General features: G+C 56.1%; 6 protein-coding genes across 6 annotated transcripts; 5 read left to right on the top strand and 1 right to left on the bottom strand.

Moving 5' to 3' along the window:
- Nucleotides 1-441: 441 nt before the first annotated feature.
- Nucleotides 442-1,203, top strand: CGCA056_v002239 (uncharacterized protein; the record flags this gene model as incomplete). The annotated part of the gene is made up of 2 exons (XM_037317498.1): nt 442-818; nt 870-1,203. The coding sequence occupies 2 exons, from the start codon at nt 442-444 to the stop codon at nt 1,201-1,203; spliced, it is 711 nt and encodes a 236-aa protein (XP_037183125.1).
- Nucleotides 1,204-3,608: 2,405 nt separating this feature from the next.
- Nucleotides 3,609-5,511, top strand: atB-1 (Efflux pump atB; the record flags this gene model as incomplete). The annotated part of the gene is made up of 7 exons (XM_037317497.1): nt 3,609-3,739; nt 3,799-4,301; nt 4,355-4,883; nt 4,952-4,988; nt 5,052-5,121; nt 5,180-5,211; nt 5,506-5,511. 7 exons carry the CDS (start codon nt 3,609-3,611, stop codon nt 5,509-5,511), a joined length of 1,308 nt encoding a protein of 435 aa, XP_037183124.1.
- Nucleotides 5,512-12,588: 7,077 nt separating this feature from the next.
- CGCA056_v002237 (putative inositol polyphosphate kinase) lies at nt 12,589-16,949 on the top strand (the record flags this gene model as incomplete). Its single annotated transcript, XM_037317496.1, has 2 exons — nt 12,589-14,876; nt 14,930-16,949. 2 exons carry the CDS (start codon nt 12,589-12,591, stop codon nt 16,947-16,949), a joined length of 4,308 nt encoding a protein of 1,435 aa, XP_037183122.1.
- Nucleotides 16,950-17,613: 664 nt separating this feature from the next.
- On the top strand, nt 17,614-19,233 carry CGCA056_v002236 (uncharacterized protein; the record flags this gene model as incomplete). The annotated part of the gene is made up of 1 exon (XM_037317495.1): nt 17,614-19,233. The coding sequence occupies one exon, from the start codon at nt 17,614-17,616 to the stop codon at nt 19,231-19,233; it is 1,620 nt and encodes a 539-aa protein (XP_037183121.1).
- A 969-nt stretch (nt 19,234-20,202) lies between these two features.
- Nucleotides 20,203-21,510, top strand: NIT4B (Bifunctional nitrilase/nitrile hydratase NIT4B; the record flags this gene model as incomplete). Its single annotated transcript, XM_037317494.1, has 1 exon — nt 20,203-21,510. The coding sequence occupies one exon, from the start codon at nt 20,203-20,205 to the stop codon at nt 21,508-21,510; it is 1,308 nt and encodes a 435-aa protein (XP_037182865.1).
- Nucleotides 21,511-21,793: 283 nt separating this feature from the next.
- On the bottom strand, nt 21,794-23,017 carry CGCA056_v002234 (uncharacterized protein; the record flags this gene model as incomplete). Its single annotated transcript, XM_037317493.1, has 1 exon — nt 21,794-23,017. The coding sequence occupies one exon, from the start codon at nt 23,015-23,017 to the stop codon at nt 21,794-21,796; it is 1,224 nt and encodes a 407-aa protein (XP_037183123.1).
- Between the last annotated feature and the right edge of the window lie 2,025 nt (nt 23,018-25,042).

The raw sequence follows: 25,042 nt of genomic DNA, 5'->3' as shown, positions 1-25,042 counted from the left end.
CGGTGGTTGTGGGATGCTTGTTCATCTCAAATTACGGAGTATAATATGCTCTAGTCAGTAAGTTCAGGCTATTCTACGCCGTTTAGACTTTCCCTTACCGCAATACATCCCGACGCCGGGATACGCGGGATCATGAGATTGTACGAGCCGTTTGTAGGGTCGCAAGTAGACTACAGCGCAAGGCGTGGAATGGTGGAGCTGATCGGAGGAGATCAACAGATTCTCCTCGTTCTCGGTAAGTTCCATAGCTGACGGGAACTTGAGAAAATATGAGGCTCTTTGTACCGTAGTCCACTCACACTGGATGGGATATAAGATGCATGGCTTGCCCTCTTGTCAAACGATATCAGACCATCCAACAACCCAGACATCTCACAGTCATTCTTTCTAACAAACCACATTCACTCACTCATTCATTCACTCACTCACTCGGCTATCAAAATGATTGCTCGTATCTCTACTGTCGTTTCCGTCGCCATCACGGCGTTGAGCCTCGGTGCTCAAGCTGCTGCCGTCAATGACGTCTCTCCGGCTCTGAGCAACCCTTTGGAGGCCCGCGCTGGACTCTGCTGCGCTCTCGCCGTTGACAACAGAATCCTCCAGACTGTCTGCCAGTACATGTACGAGAACTGCGGTGGCTGGGGCAACTGCGTCCAGGGCAACGACAACCAGTGGTGCCGCCACTGCATTGTCAACCACCCCGAGGACGAGGCTTGCCTGAAGCTTACCTGGCCTCCCGTTGACCCTGCCCCTGTTGGCAAGCGCGATGAGATCGATGCCACCATGGCTCCTGCTGAGCGTGACGTCTCCAAGGAAACGTAAGTGAATCAGTGCGAGTGTAACCGACCCCTGCTAACAGTGATTCGCAGCTACACTGGATCTAAGGAGGTGCAGAAGCGTGCCCTTCACACCGACCACATTCAGACCCAGGCCCTTGTCAACCAAGCTCAGTCCTATGCTAGAAGCTTCGGTCTTATTACCATCCGCATCATCGTTAGCGCTGTCAACGTCGTCACCTACAGCATCCAGAACGCCGGTGTTCAGCAGGCTGCCTGGGAGATTCTCGACTTGGCCACCGGCTGGCACGTCAACGGCAACGTTGAGGGCGGTGAGGTTATTGGAGGACACGCCCCTAGCCAGGTCCTGGCCAAGGGTGGAGACAACTTCGAGTTGGACTTCATCACCAACACCGGTGGTGCTTAAAGGGCTTTGTAGCCCTGCTGGCTCCCGCAAAGAAACCCACGCGTTCCGATGCAAACTCGGGCGAGGACGGAAGAAGCAAGTCGTATCGGTACCCTTTCATAGCCGCTGGTTGAGATTGCTGGGATTTCCTTTGTCTGGTACTACAAGGTACATGTAGCCTCTACTCGGGGTCACTATGCATCTTCAATTCAATAAACATGGTGATCATGATTACTTTTTACAATTTGATGCGTGACAAGAACAGCCAACCTAGTAAGTTCGGTTCATTACATCCAGGTAAAGTCCTGAGCTCGTACCCGCCTCCGGCAACGTTTCTGAGATCTCGAACATCCCCTGGACAAAAGTGAACCTCCAGTGAACAAAATCCGTTCCATTTGTGCCAGTGATCATGTTAAAAGATAAGTGAACTTTAAGTCACCCTATCCAAGCGGATATTTCTAATTAGACGGGTAACTATCCATACTAGGTCTCATAATCGTTTCACTTTAATGGTTGTATTATTACTGTTATTCCCGTCCTCCCCATCCTCCCTTTCCCTGTTATCCTCCTTATTATGGTCGTTACTACTGTCGTCTATGCCCACAACCCGCCCGAATAGAAAAGCTTAAGAACTTGTGACCGTTTCTTTCTTCAGATAGGGTGCGAAGAGCAGATCTACATTTTTTAATATCATATGGCTTCATTCATCGCGCTCGCGGAAGTAGATAGTCAAAGATTGTCTGGTTCAACCTAGTCAGGGATCCCATGTGGCAGTGCGCAATGGCCCCCTCTTCCACCGTAAAGTGCTCGGATTCCTTCTCGCAAAGCAGCCTGTCGAACAATGCTTTCGGTTGCCCTTTCAAGAAATGGTCCTCCAGCGCGCCCAAAACCAGCAACGGTGTCTTGATGTTTTCTACCAAGCCTTCCAGCGTGTATCCCTTCACACAGCGCATCACCTCAACTGAAGACTGAACGCCAAAGGCCCACATGCCGTTCGAAATCGCCCATTTGAAGCCCGTGTCCCAATGCATCATCTGACGCATGAGTGCATTCATCATGGTATCCCAGCCATTCCGTATCAAGAATTTGCCTAGAGCTGGGTTTTGGTTATGAAAAGCACTGCCAAAGTCGTACACTCGGTCGTTGACGATGGCAGCCGCACACAGATGCTCGAAGCACAGGGCTCGTCCGACAAGGTAACCTCCCATACTGATACCCTTGAGGAAGAGCTTGTCTTTGTTGACTATGGGCTGGTCAAGAGCGAGGTCAACCACCGAGGTGACCACGGCCTTCCAGTCATTTCGGAAGAATCATCGCTGCTCTCTCAAAGCCTCGCCTTGTCCCGGTCCGTCGAAAAGCATGATGTTGAAGCCTTGATCAAGAGCCGCCTGACCGTTCATGTAGAAGACCTCTTCCCTGGTAGAATCGAAGCCACCGTTGAAGATGATAGTGGGTCTCGGTTTGTTGCTTTTGTCCGATTGCATAATCGTCGCCGGCAGTGTGGTTCCTTCGTACGGTATCTTGACCTTCTCCGTCCGGTATGGCATGAGTTCTGTAGCGGAGTAAAATGCCTCGGTACTCAATTTCATGAGCCCTTTGGACAACTTGTCCTCAAATATATTGTCTCGTCGGTAGAACTCTGCCGTTCTGTAATAGTTCGAAGCGCGTAGAAACGCAGACTGTGCACCGCGCCGGTTGTTCTTGGCCAGGCTCGTCTTTGCAGTCTCAACAGCCCGGTCGCCGGCTAGCTTCCATTCTCGCAGCCAGCTGTCTTCGTCTTTTGATGGAATGCGAGAGCAAATGGATATAACTTCAGCCAGCTCTGCGCCACCGCAGTAGGCATAGCTGGCAGCTCGAAGAGCTTCATAGGCGCAGGACTCGTTGTCAGGGAGGAAGTATTTGTGTAGAGGTGCCATGATAAAAGATGATAAAATTTGGTCGGTGTGAAGAGTATTCCTTGATTTAATTCATCAGCCACTCACACATTTTGCCCTTTTTATGGTGTTTGGTGCGAACTTACAAGAAGCTGGTCTTGGGCCTGGCAGGGGTGACGTCCGCTCCATCTCCGTTCCCCATTCCCGCTCTTACCTCCGTCTCCGTCTCCGCTTTAGCGCCCTCTCTTGCCGGCCATCGCATCCGAACAACGATCTACGTCAAGGGTTGCATACCTGAACATGGCTTAGTAATTCTATGTTGTGACTGGCGCGGAAATATGCCCCGGAACAACGGAAAACTGCGCGAATGCTCGTCATAATTAATTCAAGGAAATCGAAACCCGACAACTTGGCGATTGAGTCATATTGTGCCCCAAACCATGCAAACAATGCAACTGAGATGAGTCGAATCAACACTTTTTGCGAATTCTAAACACGGTTACTATACTAGATGTTTCGAAAACGTTACTTCACCAAGTCACGTAAGCCAATATGTCACCAGAAGAAGGCCAGTTTCTGGTCGATTGGGACGACGGCGATAACGACCCATTATGTCCAAGAAGTTACGGCAAGCTGAGAAAATGGTTGATCACCGTGGTGGTTTCAGTCATGGGGCTTTGCGTGTAAGATATATGATGAGTTTGTTCCCCATGGCTCTGTGCGACTGCTGACATTGAAGAAGTACCTGTGCGAGTTCCATATACACATCAACATACGCCAACTTGGAAGCCGAGTTTCACAACCCTAGGATCGTATCGACTCTGGGGTTGTCAACATTCGTCCTCGGCCTTGCGTTAGGGCCGATGATGTTCAGTCCCCTGAGCGAGTTCTACGGGCGAAGGCCAATATATCTCGTTTCGTCCACGTGCCACCTTCTCTTCCTGATTCCTCAGGCGACGGCGAAGGATATCGTCACACTGGTTGTTCTCCGCTTCTTGGACGGCTTCTCAGGTAGTGCGTTCCAAGCTGTGTCTGCTGGGACGGTCCGCGACTTGTTCTCAAACGATGAACTGCAGGCGCCCATGCTTTTATTCTCAATCTGTCCGTTCATCGGACCCAGCCTGGGACCCTTGGTCGGCGGGTTCATCAACTACTACACTGGGTGGCGCTGGACGTTTTACGTGCTGATAATCTGGTCCTTCGTGCTAGAGTTGGGCATCGTGTTTCTGGTTCCAGAGACGTACCGTAAGATTGACTTTCGCTCTTGAAAGCGGCGCAACTGACACACTGCGCGATAGATCCCATACTTTTGAGAAACAAGGCCCGAAAGCTTCGTAAAGAAACCGGAGATGACCGCTGGAGAGCGGCTTCAGAGACGCATTCCAAATCGGTGCTTCGGGCAGTCGGACTCTCGCTCTTGCGACCCATTCAGCTCCTGGTATTTGAGCCAATGTGCCTGTCTCTCTGCTTGTTCTCGGCCTTGCTCCTTGGCATACTCTACCTATTCTTCGGTGCTTTCCCTCTCGTATTCAGGGAGACCTACGGCTTCAACCTGTACCAGATTGGGCTCAGCTTTTTAGGTATCCTGGTCGGTATGTTGCTTGGCCTATCCACTGACCCGGTGTGGTCTAGAGTCAGGGTACGACTCATCTTGAAGAACAAGGGCCAGAGTGAAAATGCGGACAGCAGCGAGCCCGAGTTCCGGCTTCCACCCGCAATGTTTGGCTCTGTGCTTGTGCCTGCGGGTATCTTCATGTTTGGTTGGTCAATGTACCCTTGGGTGCACTGGATAGTTCCGATTATTGGTACAGCATTGTTCGGAGCGGGGTGAGTTTTTCGTCGGATGTTTACGCATCTTGGTGAACGGTTTGGTCTAATACGATGTTATGCTACAGGAATATTCTTCTTTTCACTGGAATCTGGACCTTCCTCGTAAGTAGCACAACACCAGGGGAGAGATAACATAGAAGGAAAGTGACTAACGGCTGGGAACAGGTGGAAGCATATCCCAGATACGCTGCTAGTGCGCTCGCGGCCAATTCTTTCGTTCGTTGCACTGCGGCAGGTACGTCTCCCCTCAAGAACTTAAAGGTTGGAACAGGGTAGAACTGAGATGTCGATAGCTGCATTCCCCCTCTTTGGCAACCAGATGTATGTGAGTCTTGGGTTCCAGTGGGCATCGTCACTTCTGGGCTTCTTAGCTACGGGAATGATGGTGTTTCCTTATTTGTTCTTCAGATATGGAAAGGCGATCAGGAGGCGGAGCAAGTTCGCTGATGCCTCAAGTTCATTCTGAAGCATTTCCATACATCATCACGGTATGAAGATGAAGTCGCAAGCAAGACTGGACGGATATGCTGTAGATATCAGAGCAACCTATACATGTATAAAGGCTGATGAGATCACGAGACTTTGAGAAAGTATTGCCAGGGGCGGCTTATGTCTCAAGACTTAGAGAGAAAGACCAATAGGTGCATATCGACTTCACTCCATCTAGCTAGGACGTCATAGAGATGATTTCGACTGTTCCTGGGACGTCTATAAGAACAGTACGCTCCTTGCACTCACCGTCGAAGTTGGGGAACCCCAGTACAAATCCGAAAGGTCGTCACACTCTTTCCACAATATGCGGGCATGTTTGATTTAGAATTGACATGCGTCAATAGCTAAAAGAGGTATCCTGAGTCTGATGGGCGGTTCAGATGTAGCCTTATTCCCTGGCTATTAGAGCCAGAGTACCAAAATCACGACAGAAGCAGCAAAGAACAGCTTGGAGATACGTTCTGGTTGACCAAAACTTATCTCGAGTCTCATGCCGGCCATACCAAGTTAGGTAGCTCAAATTAGAAGGCTTATTCTATGATCACAGTGAAACACTGGTATACATTGTTTGTTTGCTTTGGGGACATCAGAAGCAGTGATGATTGCATCAATTTACAATTTGTATCACTTCATGATAGAGATTTGAAGCAACCGAAGTAGACCGATTTTGGTATCCCACCCGCGACCAATGACTAACTCCCGAAACGGAAGTTGGGTGCCTGGTACGTCCATCACAGGGTAGTCATCTAGTCCTCATAAAAACTGCTACCAACTATCAAGACGAATGATCTGTCCGGTTTGCATTTTTCTTGCCCGGGCTTTCCAACACTGGGTTCCGCGTCAAAATGACAGTACAACGTGGCGCCCCTCATCTGCGTGACCAGTACTCAATAAGCTGATCGAAGCATCATTCTCCTTCCCGCTCCGTTGTCAGTGTATCCTACTCAAATACAAGCAAGCCAGACCAGATTTATGCAATCTAGCATGACTTCTGCGCGCAGACCTGTTGGGAAACAAACTCTCACCACGACCGCTGATGCTCGACGCGTACATAACAAATTTATCTTTGCTGCAATATTACACGATGGTTCAAACTGCTATCTTATACACAAGCAGGCCTTGGTAGGTCCCTTCCTGGACAACCTCAGGCAAGAATCTTCAACTCCATCGCAGCTTTTCGCAATGAAAAAGCAGTTCTAAGGCCGAAGCCCTCGTTCAAAAGTATAAATTGGAAAGCCTCAGTCGTTTGTAATGGCCGTGTCACCGCAATAGAAGATCTGCAATCTCGCCTTCATCTTGGATGGGCATAATGAAGGTCTTCTTGTCGCCCCCACGCTGCTCAGAGCCGACCCAGGCGCCAACAATCCAGCCACGCTGTCCCATCTCTGCTTCTCATCATAAAATTTCGTTCCTTTCCGTGCCGTATTCGCGCCGAATACAATGTCGATCCGAGCGAGCTACGGGGTATGGGAAATATACGCACTCACAAAATGACTTCATTACTCTGGTTTTGTAACTGCATAGAGCCATAGAACCTGCTGCTATCCTTGGCAGCAATCTCAAAGATCCTCGCTCATTCCTCACTCATTTGTTGTGGAAATTGGTTCAGAAGCGAGGAACAGAATACCTACCTACTTATACCCAGTCTAGATTCGACGGTCAACGAGCTTGGGGCCCTCCTACGTCTAAATCACGGCTACCGCAACGTTACTGTAGACTTTGCTTCACGAGATAGGATAGCTCATTCAAGAGCACCAGAATTAACACCGTATTCAATACCTGAGAGACGTGATAACAACTAGCTCTCATCGTGGAAGATTCTGAAGCAAAGCTTGTGATACCTGGAAAAGATCGCCAGGTAAGTCGCGAAGCAATGGGCCATGTCTCACGAGCAAGGGCCCCTAAGAGCTGATACAAACACGTGTTTTCTGAACGGCAGAAACGGAACAGCAAGCTCAAGTCCTTGAGCGAATCCAAGATCGCTATCGGGGGTTCCATCAACGGACAGCAACATAGCTTGTTAGCACCTGCCAGCTGAGACTTGGAGGTGGTTTACAATTGCAATCTACAAACATGCCCCATGGCCTAGCACAAAGACATCAACGTGGTGACCCGGACGTGACCCGACTGGCCCGTCTTGGGATTACACACGTGGCGCGACAATGAGCCCAGATGCCTGCCGCCGAGACCGAAAATCGTTAAACATAATTGCTTTTTGTCTCGGTCACGGTCCAGGACCAGGTCCTCCCGAGGGTTCCTCAACCTTGAACAATGCCTGCGATGAATGTTTAGAGGTCCCCGGGATTGGGAGTAGCTATATCAAAAGAGACCAAATCTAATTCAAGTTACATGGCATTCGAGATGTCACCGACCCAGCTCACCTAGGTTCAAGGATCCCGCGCCCGGCGAGCTGGTTCCTGGGAATGAGACGTCCAGAATGGAAAACGAGGCGACGGTGTGGGCTCCGGAGCGCGACCACATGGCGGATCCCCGGCTTCTCCTTGGATGATCCAAAGAGGTCAATGCAGCCCTGTGCGGCCCCTCCGAGTTGAGTGATCGTCCTGTGTGGAACGGGGCAAGGGGAAAAGGAGTCAAGTCGAGTCTTCGGTTGCCGGCACATGTGGTCGTATAATTGGGATGGAGAGTTCCACGACATGACGCCTTCGTCACCGAGAGCATGGATTCGGCAAAGGCTCAATTTGACGTTTTTGCGGTGAGTGCAAGGTGTGCCCCCAGGTTTCAGAACGATCGCCAGGGGCAGTGAGATTCAGGAACGGTGGCGGCATTGAATCAGCTCCGCCATGCCGGCAGTCCGGGGAAGGAGGCACGGTTTCCGGCAGAGCCTCCAAGCTAGTAGACTAGGTTTTGTTTCCCAACTCGTGAGCCCTGTTGAATATTGCGAATGTCTATCCAGGAACGAATGAGGCCTGCACGATGCAGGGGTTGAGCAAGCTCGGAACACATGGGTTTGAACCTACGGGAGAAAAGCAATGCAGCCTTTGAAATGTGATTAGCTGTCAGTAAAACAAAAAGAAAGAGTCCACGACACGGGGAGACTCGAGGTAAAAGTCGATAAGAGGGATATGAACCGGCCCGGGCGATGCTGTGACGCCCTGGGGTGGCTTTCGCGGCTCAGCTTGTCAAGACGCCAGAAGCACGCCATATTGTCAAGAATCAAGGGCGAGTCGGCGGGTGGTAGATTTAGAGACGATACATCGGGCTGAGTGAGCCGTCGTTGTGGATAGTCTGCGGAAGGATCTTGTGCCCGGGCCATTTGACCGATGACACAGATTCGCGCGGGTCCCAGAGATGTAGCACACTGCATCGCATGCAGACGCATCCAACAAGTCTTGGTCAGTGACTTTCGCAGCCCACGGGCAGAAGAAGCAACAGCCATGAGGGGCCGCTGGGGTTGACTGAGTTGCTGCTGGCCTTGGATTGAAGATAAGATCAAGTCAGATGTGGCCGAGTGGGATGTCGTCTGTGGATTGGGCCGCTCTGAGGCGGTCTGGGGAGCACGTTGTTGGATGATTGGCGACGGCGGGCCCATGGAAGTTCTGATGAACGGATTGAGCCAGGGGCTTGGCGCAAGCTTGTTGCTGCCAGGTTATTGCAACGGACGGGCAGACGGGACCTGGAGCCTCTCGAAGTCTGCAATGATTAGCATATGGGATAGACAATTTTTGAGACGTGTCAGAAAAGCGACTTGCGTCTGGCTTAGACCGTGGATAGACGCTCCGTCCCGTCTCGACTGCCTTTGGCGGGGAAACTATTCCGCAGACCGACGAAACAGGGAGGGAGGGTGTTGATTCGAGGCGAGCGACGGGGGGGTTTGGGATGTGGATGTGAACCTTGCTGATTTGACCCAGGATTGATAGATTAGAAGAGAAGGCCAATGGCGCCGATGGGGCTGGTTAGCGGCCTCATTTTCAGCGTTGAGCCGTTGACCGGTTCTGACGACGACGCCTGTGTCACTGTGCGATCTGATGCCGTGGAACAATGGCGACAGTGGTGGGTTCGACGGTTCGTTATCGAGACGACAGCTGTATGTCCAGCAAAAAGGGGCGACGTGGTGATGAAGTGGTCATGCGAGCTTGCAGCTGTCTGTCAAACCGAGCCAACTTCTCTGTTGTTTGATCGTGACAGTTGGCGTTGCGTGGCAGTTTGCTTGCTCGTTTTTCGGCTTGCTCGACTTGACTCGAAGATGGCACCATCTGTCATCTGGGGAGAACGAATGGATGGAACGGTCTGGCGAGTGGGTGTGTTGCACCGGCACGCTTCTCGGAGGTGCACCGTTGGCATATCTGGGAGCCCACCCGCCAGAGAGTGGGCGTAGGGTTGGGCCGCTCCGAGGAGTTGCACCGGTGTATTTCTTGGGAGACATTAGGGGGTTCGGCAAGAAGAACGGTCAAGGACGCGCTCAAAGGGCGACCATTCCGAGGCCTCCTTTGCAGGAGAGACGGGCGAATGAGAGGCGACTTGGATGAGCGGCCGAACAGGCCGACATTCGCGGTGGCCGTCCAAGGTCGTTTTCGGTTCGCCCAGTGGCATTCTGCCAATGGAATTCTCATCTGATAGATGGCAATCCAATGGTCAAGACATGGGGGTCTTTGCTATTGGGACGAGCCTGTAAAATGGACAGAAGGAACAACGTGCCGGGGCAAGAGTTTCGGAATCAACGGGCGGACGCTTTGTCGCGTCGGCTCAGAGACATTGCTGGAATGGAATGGAGTGGGTGAGTCCGTTTCTCGGGGTGCACGTATTTTGCGGTCTGAGTCGGGGGTCGAGCTAGAGAGCTAGATACCGGGGAAGGGGGGACGGCGAGCATCCGCAGCAGCGCCATGACGATGCTTACATCATGGCGGAAAGTAAGGGTAACTCGAGTACCGTCGCGATGCGGTGCAAGCTTGGAGCCAAGGGGCGTGGTGATGATCTGGGGCCGGGAATTAGGTAATGCGGTGCCTCGTGACCTGCGGGTTGGCTGTACGCACCCAACAAACGAAGAGGCTACGTACGTCGGACAGGCAAGATGCAGGCAAGCAGAGGTCAGCCGGATAAGATTCCCAATGGCTGAGGTTCTGGGTTCTGGGTTCTGGTTGTCTGGGTTCTCCAACGGTTTGGTGCGGCCGAGGGGTTGGAGGGGTCGAGCCAAGGCCCAAGACCCAAGTTGAGGGAAGCCGGAAAGAGACTGCAGGCCAGGAGTGCCCTGACATTGGCGAATGAATCCAGGGCAAATGGGGCGAGTTGGAGCAAATTTGGGGCGATATCGAAGCTCCGGGAGCCAAGTTAGCAGTCCCATGGCCGGCGTGAGACGGTACCAGCGGGGTTTGGACGAAAGGGCTGCCGGGATGGTAGCACGCCGTGGTTTTTGGTGGTGGGAGGAGCTGGGATTGCGCAGGGGCGTTCGCAGCGATGGGAGCCCGGGAAACGGGGCGGTCCATGTTTCGACGTCCAGTGCCTTCTTTGCAGGTGCTGCTAAACGTCTGTTGCTGTGTCGTCGAGGATAGGATCGGCTGTCGCTCTCGAGCGTGTGCGCGCGCTTATTCGTATTGGTGGTGGCCGGGCAGTGCCTGGACGAAGGCGCATAGGTTGGTGGTGGAAGCAATCAGTCCGTAACGTGCGGTTGAATGTGAAAGTGGTTGCGAATTAATGATATCGATGGTTTAGGCAGTGTCCAAGAGGGTTGTAGTGTAGGTACCTTAGTGTAGGTAGCTGCCATGAATCAGAAATTGGGTTGGTAGCCGGTGCCGGCGGGGGCGGACCGGAATCTTACCTTCTATTGGGTGCTCAACTCATCGTAAACTTGCCTACCAGCTACCTTGGGCGATTGACGGTGAGGAGGAAGATTCAATGAGACAGGAAACGTAATTGCACAGACGGTGAGGGCGAATGGCGCTGACTGCAGCAATGGCAGCAAGCGACCGGGCAGAGCGAGTGAAGTGTTGTTTCCATCTACCTTATCCAGTGTGCGCCTTCCTGATGATTCCAATGTCATTGTTTCCTCCCCGCAGGTCTCCAGATGCCACTGCTTCCTACACGTGGGAGGGGGCCAAAGAGGTGTGGTCATAGGGCGCACAAAGTATCTCTCGCGCAGACGGAGCAGGAGAGGTACTTTGAGCCGGTGTGTCGGCGATTGCAACTGACCCCTCAGCAGCAGGTGCAGCGGTATCTCTTGCCTGGGCATGATCATATGCCCACCCCACCCCACTTTAATATCTTGTGGTGAGGAAAGGAAAGCACGAAGCAGCAACTTAGCGCGCCCTCTGCCTTCCAGATGTGGCCCCAAAAGATTCCACCCGTTTTCGATGATAAGTGCACCTGCAACACCTGAGATAATGTTAAAAGTAGCCCCACATAGTAAGTTAGCTGTGAGGCTACTTGTCAGCTGAAATTGGCTCCCTTGCTGCACACAGATCTGCCCCTCTATCGCGCTTGCTCAGTCGCACATTTCTCGACTCAAGATTAGCACTGCGGATCCATCATCGACAGCAAGATCCATCATCCAGCAGCACCGCTGTGCTTTTCTGCCGTCATTATCGCAACCCGGCACCAGCATCAGCACCAGCACCTGCGCTGCACTGCACCTGCACTGCATCTGTACCTGTTGGTGGTGGAACTCTACGCAGTACAGATCACAGATACAGAGTAACTCACAGTCAGTCCCTGTCCTGTCCCGGTTCGTGGTGGTTCCCCCCGTTCCCCGTCCGTCGCACCGCACACCTCCCGCAGTGCAGTGTGAGGCACACAAACACTCGAACCGAGCCTAACCTAATCCCAGGGCAGACAGACCAGGGTTCGGGGTACCCCGTACCGCCCGTGCTGCTTGCCCGCTACCTAGGTACCTACCGTACCCGGTGGAGTGGAGGCCCCCTATCGCTTCCCTCTCTCTTTCCTCGCCTTCTGTCGCCTTACCTCACCCAACTCGCTTTTCCCACCTACCTTCTTACCACCTTCGTCTACCTTACCGATTCCGCCTACGGATAGTATTCGCCTGCTTGTCACTCACTCCCATTACCACCACCCACTGGCGGGAACTGTGACGTTTCTTTCTCTCATTCTCGCACATTGCTCTCGCCTCCCACACTTTCTTCCCCCCCCCTCACCTACCTCCCGCACGCCGCTCTCTATACCTACGATTCCCCTTTGCCGCCCCAAATCAACCGGCGACCAATCCTCCATCACGAATCGACTACTGCCAGATGTTTTCCTCATGTCCAGCCCGCCTCGCAACCCCGAAAATGCCGCACCCGCGACCCTGGTGAGCCCCGCGCATTCGTCTTCATCTCCCGTGCCCGCCACAGAGCCCGACGCCGCCCTCGACGTCCTGAACACCAAGACACCCGCCGCGACTCCCAGTCAACCCCCCAGTCTCAATCTACCCCAGTCTGGCCCTGTCCCCGATCCTGTTCACGCTCATGCTCCTCCTCTGCCTCCTGCTCCCGCTCCCGCTGCCGCCGCAGATCCTGAAGCCCAGCTTGTCACCGCCGCCGCTGCTGTTGTTGTAGCAGCCCAACAAGAAGCACAACAACAACATCAAGCCCCGGCTCAAGCCCTTCCTCTTCTTCAAGACACACCCCCAGCCCAGCCTGCAGATCCACCCCCTGCCACGGCCGCTGTCACCCAGCACTCGCAGGATGTCTCGAGCCATGTCGACCCGAATATTAAAAAGCCCCGAGGCCCTGCCGCCCTCCCGAGGCAGTCCGGTCCGTCCTTGCTAACCCAAGCCCTTGCCTCAGCCCGTGGCATTCCTTCGAGAACCCATTCCCATAACGACCAGCCCTCGTCTCAACCCTCGACTCGCTCCCTTCCCTCTCCCACCGCCGACTCTGCTCCTCCTTCCAACCCAGCTTCATCATCTGCTGGCCTGGATCCCCTCGCCCTCGACAACCGCCATGTTCTCTCCCACAACGGCCAGGGCGCTTCTGTAGCTCCGAGAAGTGCTCCCCAGCCCGGCTTCGTCGCCCCTGTCGCCGCCGCCGCCGCCCCTGCTCCCATCACCACCGACTCTACCCCCGCCGCCGCCGTCATGGAGATCATGACATCCCCTGCCTACGACATGGCCAGCTTCCAGGGCATCAGAGCTATGCTCTTGGACCACCGCGACTTTCTGAGGAGCACGCGATCGCGGGGCCGAGGGACGTCTTTGGAAAGGGTTGACAGGGACTCCAAGGTACACCAAGGACTGCGAAAAAATCGGGCACATTCGCACTCCACTAGCCCGGAAGGCTCGCTCACAACGTCCGTTGCCCAGCTGGATCAGAGATTGCACGAAAACTCCGACGCCGACTCCCGACCCAAGAAGCTAGAGCAGCGCTTCTCCATGGGCCCCGAAAAGATATGGTCCATTGGTTCGAGCGAGGCTATCGACGGCCAGGAGGATGGCCAAGTGGAGAAGTCGGTTCACGAGGCCATGATTGGTGCTGAACCGAATGCTCGCAGTCGCAAGGCGAGCTACAGCTTGCGATTTTTTAGAGAAGGGTTACCCAAGGAGGAGAAGACGCGTAGGAAAGACACGCGCCAGGCACCACCGCGAGACAAGATATCCCCGAGCCAGGAGGCTCAACCGCTCTCAGCTGATATTGCTGTTGAAGACTTTGCTGCCAACTCGGTCAGCACGAACCCTACACCTTCGCCCAGGATCCTCGAGAAGAAGGATTGGCTCCCCAAGCAGTTGGAAAGGGTCAAAACCTTCCCTCTGCAGTCGCCTCAAGCGGGCGAAACTCCCATCCTGACCGACTCGCCCACGCAGGATTACTTTGGTCTGCGAAAGGTCAACGGTGACATCTTCCACAAGGCAGACTCGGACGGTTCTCTACAGGTGACCCTGGAGGAAAGCAGCTTGAATGAAAAATTGTCCCCCACAGATGTTCCAGAGCCGCGTCAGACCGAAGATCGTCGTCCATCCGACAGTAGCGAACACGGAGAAAGTCACGAGGAGGGTGATGAGTCCAGTGAGGAGAAGATCTCTTCTGCTGTCTTTGTGCCCCATCCAGGCCTCGAGGAAGCTGCGGAGCGCGAGAGGGACATCTCCAAGCCCAAGACACCAGGGAACCGTACCGCCTCCAGGGCCGAGGACTTCCACCCATGGCTGGTGAAGGCCGACGAGCCTGAGCCGGAAGAGGAATCATCCCCCGACCAACCTCCCGACACTCCGACCCACAAGCCCAAGCCCAAGCGCTTGCCCGGAGCGCCAAACGTTGCCCTTCGCGAGGTACAGCCCGGAAACGTCGAAGACATCGCAGTTGATGACGAGCCGGAGCCTCCCACTCCGAAGCAACTACCGACGAACTTTGAGGACCATGCCCATCACCATCAGGAGGAGGACAAGGAGCCTCTCGAGGCGATTGAACTTATTCCCTACAAACACCAAGTCGGCGGCCACACGACGCTTTGGCGCTTCTCCAAGAGAGCCGTGTGCAAGCAGCTCAACAACAGGGAGAATGAGTTTTACGAAAAGGTTGAGCAGCACCACCGTGACTTGCTGACCTTCCTGCCTCGGTATGATTTGGTGCCCAAATTCATAGCCCCCAGCCGCTAACAAGCGTACACAGATACATCGGTGTGTTGAATGTTACGTTCCACAAGCAGCCCAGGCGCAAATCCACACACAAACGTGAGGACATTGGTTTGCTACAGCGCAAGCCTACGGGCCTCAGCGAGAGCAGCGCAGTTGTTGCTACCGAACAGTCCAAATCCAATGGCTCCAGCGGTGCCGCCTCTGCTACTGCGAACAGCACTGCGCAAAGCAACCCCGAGCACCGCCGTATCATCAGCCAATCACTCGCCTCTGCACCAGTGCCCATTCCCACAGTCACGTTCGATGACAATTGGCACATCTTACCGCGGAATCTCTTCCAGCCTACGCCGCCTCCAACGACTATGCCAGCCCGCGGTCGTAGCACGTCATCTTCAGGCCTCCCGGACAACTATGAGCAGGGCACGATGGCTTCCCCGACGAGACCTAGTTTGGACGACCGCCACGCCAATAGCTGGGGAGCTACCACCGTCAACAAGCGTCTGCGGAACGAGGTGTTCAACGACGCATTTCTGAAACAGCCAATCCCAATTCACAAGCACCGCCGTCCCCATCAAAAGTCAATGGCTTTCCGGAAGCAACCCACCCTGAGGCCTACCAACTCTGTTCCTGATCTGGTTCGTAGACAGGAACCCATGGCCTCAGAAGGCCATGCACCTCACAACTCCAGCCCGCTACGCCCCAGCAGCTCCTCGCCCCCAAGCTCAAGCATGACGATCGAGCACCCCGCCCAATTGGAGCCTACGGAGGCCGAGGACAGCGACGTAAAGGACGTGACTGGCACGAGTGCGCCGGAGCCGGAGACGCTGGCGGACAAGGTCATTGCTCAGAAGAAAAAGCGTCGTTACTCTGGAACTGGGCTTCGCCGGAAACCACGGACTGTCACGGAATCTAGAGGAAACCTGAAGTACTGGGAAGAGGCAGATGACGCTGGCTACAGAGGCGAAGACGAAGGACAATCTGGATCCGTCACCAATTCCCAAGTGAATTCGCCGATGATCGAACCTCCGACGCCGAATGGTGCGCACTCGGTTGATCCTGCCAAGGAAATGAGTCTTCCCGCTGCCGCGGAAAGACCCCAGTCCGAGGTTCCGATCGAGGCGGAGCATTCGACGTACGCATCGGCCGTACCGTCAGAAGTGCCGAGTCCGACGCAAGAGTTCCGCAAGATTCCGCGGCCCGTGAACCCCAAAGAAGCACAGACCCAGCGAAACTCTCGTGTTGAATACTTCCTCCTACTGGAGGACCTCACTGCGGGCATGAAACGGCCCTGCATCATGGATCTCAAGATGGGCACCCGGCAGTACGGTGTCGAGGCCACGCCCAAGAAGAAGAAGTCACAGCAGGGCAAATGTGCCAGGACCACCTCGCGTGAACTTGGAGTGCGCGTGTGTGGCCTCCAGGTCTGGGATGTCAAGAGCCAGAGCTATGTCTTCAAAGACAAGTACTTTGGGCGCGACCTCAAGGCCGGACAGGAGTTCCAAGACGCACTGACGCGGTTCCTGTACGACGGCGTGGATTACTCTAGCATTCTCCGGCACATCCCCACAATCCTGCACAAGCTCGACAAGCTCGAGTCTATTGTGCGGAACCTGGACGGCTATCGTTTCTACGCCGCCAGTCTCCTCATGTTCTACGACGGGGACACAACAGAAGGAAACGAATACGATACGGTGGTTGACGATTCCACCACCGACTTTGCGACTGATACGGAGGAGACATCGGCCATGCGCGAGAAGCGCAAGCGCAAGAACAAGCGCGAGATCGACTTCAAGATTGCCGACTTTGCCAACAGCTTGACCAAGGGCGACCTGGCAGAAGGCAAGCCGTGTCCACCGCAGCACCCCAACGAGCCCGACCGCGGCTTCCTCCGGGGTTTGCGTACGTTGAGGAAGTACTTCCTCAAAATCCAGCGAGACATCCGGGCCGACATGGGTCTGGATCACATGGGACGGAACAACAGAATGGATGTCGACATGGATATCGACATGGACCTCGACCACATCTCTGACGAGGAGGGGTCTGTCAGCGAGTAAATGAATGAACAGTGCGTGTCTTCTTTCATGTTGATAGCTATGGGTTTTTGTGTGGACGATGGGTTCATGTTTTGCGCGGAGGAACGGCACGACACGATGGAGTAAGGAATGGCATTTCGACAACATACCCGGCATAGGTTTGGCGTCACGTTACAGACTTCAAGGCAACTGATGTGTTTTCTTCGCTCCTGTCTCGCTCCTTGAGGCATTGATGGGCTGTTGCATGTGCTCCTGAATGATGATGAAATGGGCCTGCGAGGTGCCTGGTCGTTCAATTTTTTTGCTGCTGCTTCGGATGGGGTGTCATTTAGATGTTAGACAAAATGGAAAATGAGTTGTTCTAGAACGCCTGCCCTCTACCGTGGATGAACTTTATTGGGGATGCGTTTGGATCCCCTCTGGCGTGCCGGAACCCGAAAGACGCGCCACGTTATGTAAGCCTGCACGGGGAATTTGAAGTATATCTCGGTAGCACACCCACGACGACCCCCCTTGCTTTCCCCAGATGGTGTCACAGCTTTCCTTTTTCATCTCATGTTTATTTGACGAACTTGATCAGTGCTTCTTCGCCCTTCATCCACAACGCCAAGACATTTTGTTTGCGGGGATAGTCAGGTATAATTGACGACACATCACGGAAAGCGAGAAGCGAGAAAATACGACAATGGGCACCGTCCTCTCGGCCCTGCGGTCCGTCGCAAAAGGCGCCGCCGCCGTGGTGAAGCTCCTCGCGGACCTGAACAGACAGTATCAAGCGCTCCTCACCCGCGTCAACGCGCCGCCGGGGTTGCCGTACGAGAAGCCCAGCGCGCCGTACTGGCTGGACGACCCGCCGTTTCCGGAGCTCGTGAGTGCGCGGAGCGAGGTGATGCCTGGCGAGGCGGATGTGGTGGTCATCGGCAGCGGGATCACGGCTGCGGCTGTCGTGTGGGGGCTGCTTTTCGGGAGTGGTAAGGAGGAGGAAGGGAAGAAGGTGCCGCGGGTTGTGGTGCTGGAGGCAAGAGAGCTGTGTGCCGGCGCGACGGGGCGGAATGGCGGGCATGTGAAGGCGAGTCCGCATGAGTTGTTCCCGCGGCTGGCGCGGGCTTTTGGGAAGGAGAGGGCGCGGGAGTTGGTTAGGTTCACGTTGAAGACGGCGGGGCTTGTGGGGGAGGTTGGCGGGGGACGGGATGTGGCGGAGTATAGAGACGTCGAGACGGTGGACTTCTTCCTGGACGAGGCGTCATTTGAGGGCGCGAAGAAGGAGGTTGCGGAGTTGAAGGTGGCGGTTCCGGAGTTTAAGATACGGGTTGTGGAGAGGGAGGCTGCGAGGACGGAGTTTGGGGTCCAAGGGGGCCATGTTTTTGGGGCGCTGGTGTATGAGGCGGGCGCGCTGTGGCCGTATCGGATGGTGGCGAGCTGTTGGCGGGAGATGCTTGATACGGCCGGGGGGAGGGTGAGCATCGAGACGCGGACGGCGGTGGAGGGGATCGAGACGGAGGGCGGCACGGAGAGGAGGCCGTATGTGGTCCGGACGGGGCGCGGAGATGTGCGGGCGCGGCATGTGGTGCACGCGACGAACGCGCATGCGTCGCAGTTCCTGCCCGGGCTGAGGGGGAAGATGGCGGGCGTGAAGGCGCACATGTCGGCGCAGAAGCCCGGAGGCAGGTTCGCGTGGCGGGACGGGAGGAGGTCGTGGAGCGTGTTATATGGAGGTGGCATGTTTGACTACGTCACGCAGCGGCCGAACGGGGACGTGATGCTGGGCGGGGGGTTTGCGCGCAGTCTGGGGCAGGGGGTGGATATGGTGGGCGTGTACGAGGACGGGAGCACGGAGGGGCTGACGGTTGCGCATGTCGGGGGCGTGATGGGGGCGGTGTTTGGGGATGCGTGGGATGGGAGGGTGGAGAGGGTTTGGAGCGGGATTATCGGGGTGACGGGGGATATGGCGCCGTTTGTTGGACGGGTACCGGAGGGGATCTCGGGGAGGAGGAGGGGAAAGGGCAAGGGGATGGTGGCGAAGAAGCCCGTGAAGGAGGTTGAGGAGGAGGACGGCGGAGGGTGGATGGGAGCGGAGGCCGGGGAGTGGGTGAGCGCCGGGTATAGCGGCGACGGCATGGTGTGGGCCTGGGGGTGCGGCACGGCGCTCGGTGTGATGATCTCGGGGCGGGAGGGGGAGAGTCTCGAGAAGGGGCCTGGGTTTCCTGGAGGTCGGCTGGAGGAGTGGTTCCCAAGAGATCTGGTCATTACGGAGGCGCGTGTCCGCAAGGCTGATTTGTGTAACTTATTAGATGAGTTGATGTGAAGGGTTGAAGTTAGTACCTTGGGGATTGCGCAGACTAGATTGCGGGTAAGGTGCTAGAGTTGCTGAAGACTACCAATATCGTCTACGAAACAGAACATTCTATCAAATGGAATTTCCAACAACCCTCTCCTGCCATCGCAACTCAGCCTTGATTTCCTGCCGCTATGAAGGACATGATCGTCGTCGAAACTGCACCAGACTAAACGACATCCCGCCTCTCCATCTGCTGCATAAATGCACCTATCAACATTATCAATCTACCGCGTCGAAACACGTGCCGAATTCCCCTTACCCACGCAACGACGCAAAAAAAAAAAAAGATCGTCGTACCCGCTGCAAGCATCCCACGCAGGGGTCTTCAAACAGGGGTTCGTCGACGGAAGTATCTTTGTACCCCTCCTCCCATCGTGGAGCTCCTCCCTTCCCTTCCGCTTTCTACTGAGCTGAAAGGCGCCCGCTGCGGGGTAGCTAACCGCGATGACGTCCCAGTAAGCTTTCCCTCTTTCTGTTTCCCGTCTTCACAGCAACCAACCAACCCACTTCCGTGTAAGAGTTTCTATCGGCGACCGACCCGAGCCTTTTTTACTTAGCTACGGATACTGCGCATGCCCACCGGCGTTTGAATCACCTCACACACCTTGTCCTTCTTGAGCTCCGTTGCGGGTCGATACGTCCAACTAATCACTCACACTTCTTCAGCCGCAGTTTTTTTCAAATCCCTAGTGCCCGCGGGAAACTCCTCTTGGCGATACCCTTAAAAAACGGTCACATAGTCTCCTCTTATCGTGTCACCAGCGCCCTTTCCCCACGCCTTAAAACCCGAAGCAAGCCGCCGCCGCCGCCCATCACGCCATCATCGTGAGTCCGTGATAATTATACCCAAACCCAACATCCGTCCGTCCCGTCCCCTGAATCCAGGAACAGCCACGAGACTAGCTTCAACCCGTCCCCCAAACCACCACAACCACAATGCCTCAAATCCGCCTCGCAACCTCCTCCCCCGCCACCGCCCCCACGACCCCGCTCGCCCTCGCCCTCATCGACCGCCTCGCCCGCCGCGCCTCCTCCCACGGCGCCGACCTCCTCCTCCTCCCCGAGGCCTTCATCGGCGGCTACCCCCGCGGCGCAGACTTCGGCTGCAAAATCGGCTCCCGCCTGCCCTCCGGCCGCGACGCCTTCCTCGACTACTTCGCCAACGCCGCCGACCTCGGCGACACCGTCGGCGACAGCGGCGCCGGCGCCGGCGCCGCCTGGATCAACAAGACCCTCCCCGCGCAGTTCCCCGACCCCGAAAGCAAGGGCTACACCCGCGGCGACGGCTCGCGAGAGGAGCTCGAGCGCATCGCCGCCCAGACGGGCGTCTTCCTCGTCGTCGGCCTGATCGAGAAGGCCGGCGGCAGCCTCTACTGCGCCGTCGTCTACGTCTGCCCGCGCAGCGGCATGCTCGGCAAGCGGCGCAAGGTGATGCCCACCGCGACGGAGCGCCTCATCTGGTCGCAGGGGTCGCCCGCCACGCTGAAAGCCGTCTCGACCGTCATCAAGGGCGTGCGCCTCAACCTCGCCGCCGCCATCTGCTGGGAGAGCTACATGCCGCTGCTGCGCCAGGCGCTCTACGCGCAGAACGTCAACCTCTACCTCGCGCCGACCGCCGACGGCCGCGACACGTGGCTGCCGCTGATGCGCACCGTCGCGTGCGAGGGCCGGTGCTTTGTCGTGTCGTCGAACATGGCCGTGCGGCCCCCGGTTTCGTCGACGGAAGCTGCGGTGGAGGATGCCGAGGTGTGTCCCGCGCGCGCGAGGCGGAACTCGTGCCTGACGGAGGACGGCAACGAGATCGCCCTGCCTGCTGATGGCACGACCACCGCGAAGAGCACCACCTCGACGGCCACGAGCCCCTCCCGCCGGCGGAGGAAGAGCGTCATCGTCGAAGACGGCAACGAGATTGTGCTGAGCTGCGACGCCGAGGACAACAACGCCAACACCACCAACGGCGCCAGCACGACGACGACCAACGGCACGACGGCCAAGAAGCAGCAGCAGCCGGCGCTGAAGGGCGAGGACTGGATCTCGCGCGGCGGATCGTGCATCGTCGGGCCGTTCGGCGACGTGCTCGCGGGCCCGCAGTGGGAGGACGACGAGGGCATCATCTACTCTGACGTCGACTTTGAGGACTGCATCCGCGGGCGGCTGGATATCGACACCGCGGGCAGCTACTCGCGCAATGATTCCTTCAAGTTTTCCGTCGAGGGGCTGGATCTCGATCCTTTGCCATACTAAGAAAAACACAAATCAGGCAGGTGTTCCCCCTTTCGGATACGACTTGTGAGCGACATGAGCAAAGTAGTCAAAAGTATGAACTGTTTCACTCGTAATGCATGTATTCTTGACGCGCAGGTCCACGGCTAGACTGCGTGTGAGCCCCCGTGGTAGTGATATATCCATGATCCCGTCCATAAACCGATGCCTCCGTTCCACCCAATGATGCCTGCCGCCCAGATATCCCCGGTCCAATTTCATTAGTGCAAAATTTGTTCGTCAAGAGTGCCTCGATCGTGTCGCCTCACCGATCCTCGCCTGCCTTTGGCCGGCTCGTTCCCTCTTCTCTGTCGTCTGTGTCGCCGATCTCAGAGGCTTCCCGCGGGCTCGTCAAGGGGCTGGCCACGCCGCCAATGCTCCCACTGATGCTGTCCGACCTGCCGTGGCCCAACAGGCCGCTCCGCACGCTCGCTCCGTCACCGGCGCCGCTCTGCTTCGCATAAAAACTGTTGCGCTCGCCGGGCAAGGCGGGGGCAATGCCCGTGGCCGAGTAGATGCTGGTGCGCTCGGCGTTAGCGATACGTGAGCTGCTCTGGTGGAGGCCTGGGGTGGTCGGCATGCCCGCACCCTCCCCGATGTTGGCGCTGAGGATGCTCAAAGGCAAGCTTTCGCGGCTGCCGCCCCATAATGACGAAGGCGCCAGGGCGCGGACGGAGGCATCAGTATCGAGCGAACGACGGCGACGGCGCTTCGACGACGAGGCCAAGGTGATGATGGATGCGTTATCGGTAAGGAGGTTGTTGGCCGTGGCTGTGGTGTACGTCGCTGGGTGGCCCGGACCCTGGTTTGATGGCGCCAAGTGGGCTGGAATGGCGGAAGCGGGCGATGCAGTCGGGAAGGGCTGGTTGAAGTGTATCGAATGGGTATGGCCCTGGTGAGAGGTGTGGTTGGTGTTGGTGGTCGGGTTTGTAGGCACGTGGGTGCCGCCGTTTGCTGGCATGGATTGTATGGTGGTGAGAGTGGTCGTCAGGGATCGCACTGACGGAGCCGGTGACGAGAAGGTGCTGTCGCCTCCCCTGCGTGACTCTACGCCCCCAACCGTCCGACTTGTTCCCGCAACCGAGGGGGCGTGGTGAGATGGGGCGACAACAGAATGCGCGCCATCGTAGTCTGTCGAGATCGTGGGGGCCATGGATCGGCCGCCAGCAGTGGGCGGGGCGCCGCTGTTATCGGATGATACGCGCGACTCTCGCTCGACTGATGTTGCGCTGCCGCTGAGGGCTGTGGAAAAGGAGTAGGAGCTGGTCTCGACATCGAAATCGGCATGGCTGGCCGAGGCTACGCGGCCTGACTGGGGGTATGGATTGTTGTTCTTGGAGGCGCGGCGGAACTTTGCCTGTTGGCGCTTGGAGCTGGGTAGACGAACACCACCGCCATCGCTTGACGAAGAGCTCTTGAAGTTGGTGAGTTTCTTGACCCAGGTGGAAAAGGGACGGCGGCGACCCGCACGATCGGGACGATCTAGCATGGTGTCAGTTTCTGGATAGCCAGAGCGATTGGCGATGCGGCGCAAGTGAGAAAGTCGGCGAGGCATTGGACTGTGGGCAAATGGTTGCGGCGGCGAGAAGTGTAAGGAAAGGTGCTTAGTTACCGTGGGGTGGCAGCACAGCCTCAGTCGTAGCCATTCGGAAGCGTGGGACTTTTTTTCGTGGAGTTGTCGAGCCGGTGGTTGTGGAAAGAGTGGTTTGGAAGAAAAGCACTATCAGCAGTGACTCGCTCGTATCGCAGTCGTCGCAGGAGGGGGAAATGGCGAGGCGAAGCGTGAAAGTTCGGATGTCGTCGAGAGAAAGGAGTCGAGCGAATGTCGAGAGCGAAGGCGGCAACGATGGTCGGTGAAGAGTCGGGTTCGGAGATGAAGAAGCGACCGTGGTGGAGGAAGCGGAATGGTGTGTAGGAGAGGAATGTGGTCGTCGGGCTGGATTTCGCGGGCAATGTGGACAACGGAAATGGAGCAGGAGCAAAGAATGGGAATGGGGAAGGAGGAGGACAGAAATGGGATGGGAAAGGCGAAAAAGGCTTGGCAGAATTGTTGGAAGGCAAAGGCGAGCGGAGCGGTTGATTGCCTGGGCTGGAAGCGAATTGGGACGACTGCACGCTGGACACCGTGGAAGGGCTGGGCTGGACGGGGCGGGGACACTGCCCTGGAGCGTGGCCGCGGTGCAGCGCCCTGTCCCCAGCAGTCTCCACTACGATCCACGGCGGCCCCGGCCAGTGCCCGTTCGACAGTCATGGACTGCCCGAGGTGGTGTTGCTGCCCGTCCAACTAGGCGTCTAAGTTAGGTACCTTAGGTAAGGCATCTTGGGCATGGAATGGAAGGCAGCCCAGTGTGTTTTATTTCAGGCACCCTTAGCTGCAACAGCTAGAAAGGATCACCAGGCACCGTCTCCCAGCACTTCACCTCAGACACCCGGCCTCACCCAGGCCGGGTAAGGTAGCCTGCCAGAAGGTAAGCCGGGAAGCGCCCAACTGACCTCTGAAACTGGTGTGCGCCGGTCGGGTGTGGTGCCTACTTTACGTGTGGTGGTCCAGTGCGAGCGGCTCCCTCCACTGGCAGTGGGCTGGGATCACTCCACTGCAAGGTCCCCCAGGACGTGGACCCCTACTGCCAGCACTCCATCCACCTGTGCGAACCGTCACTGGCTGATGCTCCGCGAGGTCAATATCCAGCGCAATCAGGCTGCATTATGTCATCACTGCTTGCTGCTGCCGTGCTCTCATCCGAAGTGTGATGTCACCGTCCTCGAACGATTCAATCCTACCTGCCCGGGGTAGGTAGGTTTGTCCTTCCCAGCATCGTTGGTTGACTGTGCGATATCCTGGTGCAGCCATGACAGCTGCGTATCCGGACACACACAGCTGAATACGAGATGGTGTAAGAGATAAGATAGTCATTCGTGCGAATACGTACTGAATCCCCTAACCCATCCAATGCACGACGGATACGGATACAGGCATCACATGTAAGACATTCGATGGCCATGTCAGCCACAGTACTCAACATCAGACGGCAGGTTGAGGCACCAACAGCGGATTACAACCTCTCGTCGTCTTTCTTCGTGTCGTTACCACCAAGGCACCCACCCAAACCTTACTGGCCTTAAGTTGTCCTGCCGCAAATAGGTTTCCAGCCTTCCGACACTGCTAGACTCCCACCGGTACGCTACAATCTGCTAGCTTCACCTTGCCCTCCAGTTTACCTGCTGGCGCGATCGAATGGTCAAAGCTCTCAGCTCAGTTCTCAGACACCTGCGACACCTAGTTCCCACTTTCGAACTCTCAGACTCGTATGGCGTTGATTTGAGCGACTAGCTGAACTGTAAGAAAGTACGGAGGCAGAGTGGCATGTCGCCCGCTTACCTGGGCATCTGGGGGGCCTTTAAGATTGGCTGTCCAGTAGTAGTTGCTGCCCTGTGAGTGGCTCGTTCAGCCCAGCCACACCTGAAGTGCCGTGGCTGGGCCATTGGGCAGCTGGCACCCGCTCTTATCGTTATC

The sequence above is a fragment of the Colletotrichum aenigma genome (genome assembly GCF_013390185.1).
Source record: "Colletotrichum aenigma strain Cg56 chromosome Unknown KSG_Cg56_contig02, whole genome shotgun sequence".
NCBI classification, from domain to species: domain Eukaryota; kingdom Fungi; phylum Ascomycota; class Sordariomycetes; order Glomerellales; family Glomerellaceae; genus Colletotrichum; species Colletotrichum aenigma.
Note: the sequence above shows the minus strand (reverse complement) of the source record. Positions and strands in the feature narration are given on the sequence as shown.